The 9,670-nt window shown below is 40.2% G+C and overlaps 1 protein-coding gene across 1 annotated transcript in view; it reads left to right on the top strand.

Annotated features, from left to right (window-relative positions):
- The window catches only part of P3H1 (prolyl 3-hydroxylase 1), a 49,203-nt gene that overhangs the window by 11,948 nt on the left and 27,585 nt on the right, over positions 1 to 9,670 (top strand). The window contains exons 3-5 of the mRNA XM_089659397.1: positions 1,004 to 1,193; positions 4,718 to 4,849; positions 6,714 to 6,853. Coding sequence (XP_089515523.1) covers positions 1,004 to 1,193; positions 4,718 to 4,849; positions 6,714 to 6,853 — 462 coding nt within the window. The remainder of the gene's footprint in view (positions 1 to 1,003; positions 1,194 to 4,717; positions 4,850 to 6,713; positions 6,854 to 9,670) is intronic.

Raw genomic sequence — 9,670 nt, 5'->3', positions numbered from 1 at the left:
CTGATCAGTGTATTCTGACAGCAGAGGACTCCCACTGTCAGAATACAATGGTGCAGCAGGGAGGATTTCTCCATCCACTTCACTTGAGTGGATGGGGGAATCTGTTTTGGGTTTTTTTTTTGTGTTTTTTGATCCGCTTACTGGCGGATTGTGAAGAAAATGATCTATGTATGGCTAGCCTTACTGTTACCTCCAACTGTCAGCATATTCTGTAACTGATTTTCATGCAGCACACCTGAGATGGGCATCCAGTCCTGGCTTTGCTTCCATTGAATACAGAGCTGCTTGAATTTGGTCTTTGTTGGGTTTGTTTTTTTTCTTTTCCTTTTCTCTAAATGTTCACTGCAATTCTTTAATCCCTCCATATGCATTGATGTTCAAAAGACAAGTGTCCTGTAAGTGTTCATATTACCACTTATTATACAGCAGTGCCAACTGTACCTCATCATTGATCATGGAGTTGCAGTGGCCTGCCTACGTCTGTTTTTACCAAGAACTTTGCTAGCTGATAGGCGGAAGAATCCTATAACCTTGACTGCAGGGTACATCTAAACCAGTAATGAACCTGAAGGTGGGAGTCTAGAGTCTTACAGGGGTAGACCAGCTTCGACCCTCCAAGTATTGTGGAACCACAAGTTCCATCATGCCTCTGGGAGTATTGCTTGTGGCTGTCAATCTCTTGCAGTGGCTCATGGGACCTGTAGTTCCACAACAGCTGGACGGCTGAAGTTTGCCTACCCCTGCCTTAGAATATCTCATAATTGCAGTTTGGAGCCAGTTGCTTTGGGATGTGTGACCAGGCCAGGTTTTAATGCCGTGGATAAAAAAAATGTATTCTTGGCATGTTCTTTTGCTGTACACTAATCTAGTTATTGGCCTACTGTGTTTTTGCTGACAAAAAGTAGACTTGAATTCCTTATTGTCTACCTCCCCATGGTGTTCATTTTGTTACTTGTGACCTGACAGGTATATAACCAATGTATTGTTTTTTTTTTGTCTGCAGCAAGAGTTCCGCAAAGGAGTTGGCTATTACACAGATGAGGAGTATGCCATTTCCATTGTCCACTTTGAAAAGGCCATGGAGGAATATTTTGTTGCAGACCTTGAATGTCGCAGTCTTTGCGAAGGACCCTATGACTATGAAGGTTACAATTATATGGATTACAATGCAGACTTATTCCAGAGTATTACTGGTATGGACAGACTATATCGTCTATATTTATTTTTTTAAAATGTTTTAAACGTTTTGCAATATACAGGAAAATACAGTATGCATTGCTCATTTCATAAAAAAAATCCAAATGGGAGGTTCAGAGGCCAGTTTAGTAAATGGCGATTATCTTCTATCAAATATAAGCAGCAAGCAAATGCAGTAAGCTCTCACCCACCACTAAACCTCACAAGGGGCAATTACATCGGCATATGCCAGTCGAACTAAAAGCATATATTATACTGTTCCAATAAGCATTAAAGTGTATGTAAACCCTCGCCTTTTGAAACAACCCATTCGTAACCAATAACAGAAATGAAAGGCAAATCATTTTTGTGTACTAAAAAAAAAACCAAAAACCTGATCACTGTTTTTGGTAGAAATTATATTTCTACATGGCAAATAATTTACTAGCGGCTGTAGTAGAGTAATAGAAATCCAACAGTTATGACATGCATGCTGCTGATTCAAAATAATAGCAGTGTGGAGTTCTATTAGTGAGGTCATTCATTCTTTGAAAAACAGGTGGCAATTATTGCCCTTATTTAAGGAAGGAAGGCAGCAAATGTTGTACATGCTGGTTACAGTGCATTTCTCTCTGAAATTCTGAGGAAAATGGGTCGTTCCAGACATTGTTCAGAAGAACAGCGTACCTTGATTAAAAAGTTGATTGGAGAGGGGAAAACATATAAAGAAGTGCAGAAAATGATAGGCTGCTCAGCTAAAATAATCGCAAATGCTTTAAAATGGCAACCAAAACCTGAAAGATGTGGAAGAAAGCGAAAAACTACCATTCGAATGGTTAGAATAGCCAAAATGGCGTGGACTCAGCCAACAATCAGCTCCAGGAAGATCAAAGAAGGTGTAAAGTTACGTGTGAGTACTGTTACAATTAGAAGACGCCTATGTGAAGCCAAGCTATCTGCAAGAAGCCCCCGCAAAGTCCCACTGTTGAAAAAAAGACATGTGCTGAAGAGGTTACAGTTTGCCAAAGAGCACATTGACTGGCCTAAAGAGAAATGGCGCAACATTTTGTGGACTGATGAAAGTAAGATTGTTCTTTTTGGGTCTAGTGGCCGGAGACAGTTTGTCAGATGACCCCCAAACACTGAATTCAAGCCACAGTACACTGTGAAGACAGTGAAGCATGGTGGTGCAAGCATCATGATATGGGGATGTTTCTCATACTACGGTGTTGGGCCTATTTATCGCATACCAGGGATCATGGATCAGTTTGAATACATCAGAATACTTGAAGAGGTCATGCTGCCTTATGCTGAAGAGGAAATGCCCTTGAAATGGGGGTTCCAACAAGACAACGACCCCAAACACACCAGTAAATGTGTAACATCTTGGTTCCAGACCAACAAGATTGACGTTTTGGAGTGGCCAGCCCAATCCCCGAAACTTAATCCAATAGAAAACTTGTGGGGTGACATCAAAAATGCAGTTTCTGAGGCAAAACCAAGAAATATAGAAGAACTGTGGAATGTAGTCCAATCATCCTGGGCTGGAATACCTGTTCACAGGTGCCAGAAGTTGGTTGACTCCATGCAACACAGATGTACAGCAGTTCTCAGAAACAGTGGTTATACGACTAAATATTCATTAAGTGATTCAAAGGAAAGCAAAATCTTCAAACATTTTTCAGTTTATATAGTGAATGTTTGAGTTTTTAAAGAAGAATACAAACATTGCTATTTTTTTGAACAGTCTAATATTCACTTTTCTTCAATTTTTTAGAGGAACAACACAAATTTGATATATTTTTCTTCATGTTTTGATTTGGAATAGAATGTGTAGTGTTCCTAATGCAGTTGAGTGTATGGAAATAAAAGCTATTAGAAGGATTTTGAGCTTCATTCACTTTTTTCAACAAACTGCTATTATTTTGAACACAACTGTATATCTCACATGAGAATAAAAACAATACAGCCAGAACTATGGGCAGCAGTGCTGTGGCTTTCTCTTCTTGTAAGCTGTGAGCGATGTGGATGCGCTTTGTAGCCGCTCTTTCCCGACACGTGCCGTTAACACAGCTCAATCCATACTAGCCATTATGTGGGGTTTACATGGACATGCTAGTATGGATTGAGCTTCGTTCTGCACTCGTGAATCAGATTCAGCCAGCAGCGTGTTAAAGTCGGCTGATGTCACAGAGCTGGCCCAGGCTCTGCAGGGATCCAAACAGTGTCTGGATCCACCCAGATGCCTGACCGGCAGCTGGCTGTCTCTCAGCTGAGAGCCTGGACCAGCCACCTCCCCCACAATCCGGCGCTCCTGTGAGCGCTGGATGGTCAGAGAAGAGAGCCAGTGACCAACAGTCACCTCTCTGTGCTCAGAGCAGACCAAAAAACTGAGCGATCAGCGGTCTTTGATCATTTGGTTGTTGGCATAGAGTCGATGGGAGACCGATGCAGCATTGAATCGGTGTAACTTTGATGCTACATCCAACTAGGTGACTTTTTTGTATGGGGGTTTTTTTTTTTCATGTGGTAGGTTTAAAAATGTCTCTTTTCACATATTTATTCTAGATGTTGTTTTTGCCTAGACTTCTGCTTTAAATTACAACTAAACAACCCTTGTTGGACTGTTCCTTTAACTTATTTCAGTTCCACATTCTATGGTCTGTATGGTGCTTCAAATGTGTGAATTTTCACGCTGCTCCTATTTACCTAGATTCCCCCTGGCTGCGGGTTAATCCTCCTAAGCCTGCTTGGCTTTTCTTGACAATAACCCACATACAATGCAGCCATTAATAACATTTATTACACTATTTTAATTGGAGGTTCTGATGTATTGTTGCTCCACTTGCTTATAATGTTCAGTTTTTTGTTCTCTAAATAATCCTCTTAAATCAGTTTGCAAGCGCGGATAGTTTCCATATATCCATCTATTATGTTCTTTAAGAGCGTGCCAATTTATTTACTGTTGGATATCTTCAGCTAAATAGTCAAAGTGCTGATTTTACACCATGATTTTGGTGTTCTTGATGTTTTTCTGCATACATGTTTTTGATGTGTTCTGGTGTTGTCCCCACCCAATCCCCCCCCCCCCCCAATTTTTTGGGGTGAGAAGGTAACTTTTAAAAGTTGGGAGTAAAATAGTGTGGAAATGCCTACAATAGCGTTTTTTTTTCCGCTTACTGATATATTTCTAACTCAAAAGTATTGAAGTCGGAAATTAAGTTAGAAATGAGCTCCAGACAATCCGTAAAATTCACAGATGAAATACATTTCCAGAGCCTGTGACCGTAAAAGAAGTGGCATACTGGCCAGCTCCACTCCTCCTTCCGCATACTCCTTGATGGCACATGTGCAATGTTGTTTGGCTCCTAGTGCTTGCCCCTCCCTGTCCCTTCTGAGCTCTGCTATGCAGGGCATTGAAAGAAGCCAATTCATGTACTCTTGCAATAAAACATTTACATTATAATTACAAATGTTGCATTTGTGTCTTCCACCTCTAGTCTTGACTTTTTAATATTTAATGTTACATGTTGTGTTGCAGATCATTATGTGCAGGTGATGAACTGCAGACAAGCTTGTGTCTCCGAATTGGCAGTACAGCCCGGCAGAGAGAAGCCCATAGAAGATTTCCTCCCGTCTCAATTCAACTACCTGCAGTTCGCCTACTACAGCAGTAAGTGGATCTTCTGCTTCCCAGTTTATCCATTCTACCGGACTCAACTATATTTATAAAGTGGAAGCTGTCAAGCTGAAATTTAAAAAAAAAAGTCTGATGCTTAGCTGGTTAAATTATATTTTGATTAGAAGTCTGCTTTGCAATGTAAATGAGTGACAGGTCCACTTTGTAAATGTGTCATGTATATAACTTAGGAGGGCTAATTCACACCATGTCTGCCTGACCTGCCTTTTTTTTTTGGACATCATTGCACATGAATAGGGCAAATAATTGTTGAAAACAGTTGTTTTCCCCGGCCTCTGTGCCTGGAACACCGACTAGCACACAGCTGCGTTTTTTTTTGTAGTAGGGGTGGACTGGGCCTGATCGAGATCTGAGACCAGTTCCTCATCTGCCTTGCTGCTGAGTGACAGTGCATGGCAGTGGGCAAATCCATAGCCACAACTCAGTCCAATAGCTGATTTTGAATGCTTCCACTGCCATGCACTGTCAATCCAAAATTAAAGCGGTCCTGCAGAGGATGTAGTCTTTTTAGTTCTCCCATCAGGCTCCTCCCATCCAGTAGGAAGAAAAAAAGCAACGGAATGCCTGAGCTCCTGTGCTGGACAATGGGCTCCACAATGTCAATATCCCCACGTGTGTATGAAAGGACGGCAAGCCTTGCTGCCCTCAACAGACCAGGGAAATCCAAAGAGAACTGTATATGCATTACCTTTTTTAAAAATGAGATTTATTGATAAAAATTAAAATGCTCACAAGAGAAATTCAAATGGAAAGTATGTCACGAGATGCAGTGTGGTCCAAGACCCTTGAAGGTAGTCTGGTGGGGGACGGTAGACCTCCTGGATAGTTGATGGCTTCCTCAGAGCCCAATAAATCTGATTTTTAAAGATAATGCACTAGGCTTGTGTGCCCTCTTTGTCTTTTCATATACTCCTCCCATCCAGTGTACGGGTGTACCTCCTAAAGTGGTGATAGTTAGAACGACCTGGATTTGTTTTTGCTGGTAATACCGAAACTGCTGCAAATGATCGTCCGAATTAGGTACTAATAGTTGTAATGGATCACTGCAGCCAGAAAAGTATTAGGGTTTTATTGATTTCCCTAGGTTATGTTCTAAGCTTTCTACCTAAACAAGTTTAGGTAGTACTTTAGGGTTTCAAAAAATGCTTTTTTTTTTTTTTATTAAAAAAAATAAACTAATGGTTTCTAAGTGCCAACAGAAGAAAGGTCTGTATCAAATAAAATGTATTTGGGTACACTACTGCATGACCAAGTAATTGTCAAACTATCCCAATACTGAAAAATGGCCTGATAGTGAGTACCTGCCTGTGTATATAGTCCTTCTGGTAGTGTATGTACAGTTAGAAAGAAGTGTCTTGATTTTGTTTTGCATAAATGCAGGAAGGGTTAAAACTGTGTGTGGGTGTGTTTTTGTTTTTTTGTTTTTTTTTTTTTTTTTTTTTAATTGCGGTCTGACGTAACTTCCCTTTACTTCCTGCCCTGAAGACTCTAAAGGAAATGAGATGAAATCTCTCCAAAGTGAACAGAATTCGCATCTTGGGGAGTTCTCACAGGAACAGGTGTCCCCATTGGAAGATTTTGTCTCCGCTATCTCTAGTAAAAGCTCAAAATTTTGAAATTTCTTCTTGCTTTGAGCTGGTGACATTTGGTCATCGGGGTAAACAGAGGGTTGACAAAAGGTAAACATTTCAGCAGTCTAGACAAAATAAAAAAAAAAATGAATGTTGGAGGAATAATAATTTCCACGATCATGGATTGTGCTTGTTCAGACAGTAATGTTGTTAGGATTACTGTTGTTTTTACTACTAACAGTTTGTGGCCCTTTACTGGTTCCTAGCTGATAATTATACCAAAGCGATTGAATGTACGAAGGCCTACCTATTGTTCCATCCGGCGGACGAGGTGATGAATCAGAATTTGGTGTACTACGCCGCGGTTCTGGGGGAGGAAAAGGCTGCTTTAATTCAACCTAGAGAAGTAAGTTTTCTGAAAAAGTGATTTCCATATCTCCCATTTCTATATTGTTTGTTTGTATTTCCAGCCAGATTTGTTGTGTCCTTGTTGCCATTTTGCTGACTTTTACTTGCGTAAACATTTTGTTTGCTTGCCCTGCACTCCAATTAGTGTGTGTAAATAAGCAAACAAATTCTGTCCCTTGCCTCCCATTTTTTTTTTTTTTTTTCCAGTTTAGTTTAGAGGACAGATGCAAAATCCTGATTGTATGCCATGGCAGGCTTTTGTTACAGCCAAACTATACGGCATATTTACAGCGGGCAAAATAAGTATTGAGCATGTCCCCTTTTCTAGGTAAATATATTTTTAAAGGTGCTAGTGAAATGACATTTTCACCACATGTCGGTAACCCATGCAAACCATACATACAAGGAAACCAAAACAAATCAATAAGTCCAGAAATTATGTGTAATAAAATGGAATGACACAGGGAGGAAGTATTGAACACGCTAACTGAAATGTATTTAATACTTTGTACAAAATCCTCTGTTGATAATGACAGCATCAAGACTCCTGTATAGAGAAAATAGTTGCATTCATTGCTCAGGTGTGATTTTGGCCCTTTCCTCCACACAAAATCTTGAAGGTTCCGTGGGCCTCTTCCATGAACTCTGATCTTAGTTCTTTCCATAGATTTTCTATTGGATTGAAGTCAGGTGATTGGTTGAGCCATTCTAGCAGCTTTATTTTCTTTCTTTGAAAGCAATTCAGAGTTTCCTTGGCTTTGTGTTTGGGATCATTGTCTTGCTGAAATATCCCCCCTCATTTCATCTTCATCATCCTGGTAGATGGCAGCAGATTTTTATCAAGAATGTCTCGGCACATTTTTCCATTCATCCTTCCTTCGACATGAAGTTTGCTAGTGCCATATGCTGAAAAACAGCCCCACACTATGATGTTCCCACCTCCATGCTTCACTGTTGGTATGGTGTTTTTGGGGTGATGTGCAGTGCCATTTGACCTCCAAGCATGGTGTGTATTATGGCATCCAAGGAGTTCAATTTTTTGGTCTCATCTGACCAGAATATATTCTCCCAGTATTTCACAGGCTTGTATAAATGTTGTGCAGCAAACTTTAAACAAGCTTCAGCATGCTTTTTCTTCAGCAATGGAGTCTTGCATGGTGAACGTGCATACTGGCCATGGAGGGTGAGTGCATTACTTATTTTCTTTGAAACAATTGTCCTTGCTAATTTCAGGTCTTACTGAAGCTCTCCACAAGTGGTCCTTGGCTTTTGGACAACTCTTCTGATAATTCTTTTCAGTCTGTCTGAAATATTGCAAGCAGCACCTGGTCATGGCCAGTTTGTTGAAATTATGTTCTTTCCACTTCCGGATTATGGTTCCAACAGTGCTCACTGGAAAATTCAGAAGCTGAGAAATCCTTCTGTAACCAATGCCATTAGTATGTTTTGCAGCAATAAGGTTGCGAAGGTCTTGAGAGAGCTCATTGTTTTTACCCATCATGAGAGGTTTCTTGTGTGACACCTTGGTAATGAGACCTTCTTCCTTTTTTTTTTTTTTTTTCTTTTTATAGGCCATCAGTTCAGACTGAGCCAGCTGATATTTGCACTGACAAGAGCACTTAGAAATATATTTACTGAGAAAAATGGTGACATGTTCAGTACTTATTTTACTTTTGATTTCTTTTCTACTGTATCCCAGAGTCACTTATAGTGGGCTATTGTCTGCTGTCAGCTGACACTGCAGAACCGCTCCTGGCTCTGGAAGGATCCCGATACACTTATCGGCAAGCAACTGAGAGAAGCGGAGCCAGCTGTGTCCATCTTTTCCCCAGCCCCGTGCTCCAGTGAGTGCTGGAGGAGCAGAGAGCTGTGACTGGCTGAACTAAGCAGACCATAAAGTGAATGATCAGCAGTCAGTCAGTCCTTGGTCTTAAGTCAGCCATAGATGGTTCGATTCTTAGCTGGCTCAGCAGGGACTGTGCAAATGATTGGAGCCCCAATGGGACGTAGTGGCAGTCGTCCTCATCCTGTTTCAAATGTAGCTTGTCAGGAGGCTACTGAAGACAAAGATAACCATTTTAAAATACAATTACCTGAACCTGTCCTTATATTTAAGTACAGGACCTATTTTTATGGTATTTTGGAGTTGAGCTGTAAAGTGACATATTTTAACCACTTCAATACCAGGCCAATTTTCAGCTTTCGGTGTTGTCATGCAACACTACCCATAAAAAAAAAATTTGTCTTTTTCACACAAATAGAGCTTTCTTTTGGTGGTATATAATCACCACTGAGTTTATATTTTGCTAAATTAAACAAAAAAAACTTTTTCGAAAAGAATTTCTTTGTTCCTGTTATATAATTTTGCAAATAACATTTCTTCATAAATTTTAGGTGAAAATACCCTAAATTAGTGTATATTATTTAGTCTGTAGGAAAGTTGTTTTTTTTTTTTTTTTACACTATTGCTAATACCAATGTATTTTATTGATATTTGCAATCATTGTTACCGAAACTGATTCATTCAGTCTTTTGTTGTGATTAGCTGTGATTAGGCAAAGCTCATCACATAATACAGATGGGCTGTGATTGGCTGGCTGTACCATATGACTGCTTTGACCAATCACAGCTAACACAATTTATATAATGGATGGCATGACAGGAAGCCATCCATTGTATACAATTGACATGTGATCTGCTGTGATTGGTCACATGAGACTGGAAACGGGCCAGTGTAGTGATATGTCATCGACTGTATCCCGTGGATACAGCCAGTGACAGATTGCACCGCTCTGCGGCCACGAGTGGCTCCTTT

Source organism: Staurois parvus, unplaced genomic scaffold (genome assembly GCF_062004578.1).
Source record: "Staurois parvus isolate SC_StPar_1 unplaced genomic scaffold, SC_StPar_1.0 ptg001151l, whole genome shotgun sequence".
In the NCBI taxonomy this organism is placed as follows: Eukaryota; Metazoa; Chordata; class Amphibia; order Anura; family Ranidae; genus Staurois; species Staurois parvus.
Note: the sequence above shows the minus strand (reverse complement) of the source record. Positions and strands in the feature narration are given on the sequence as shown.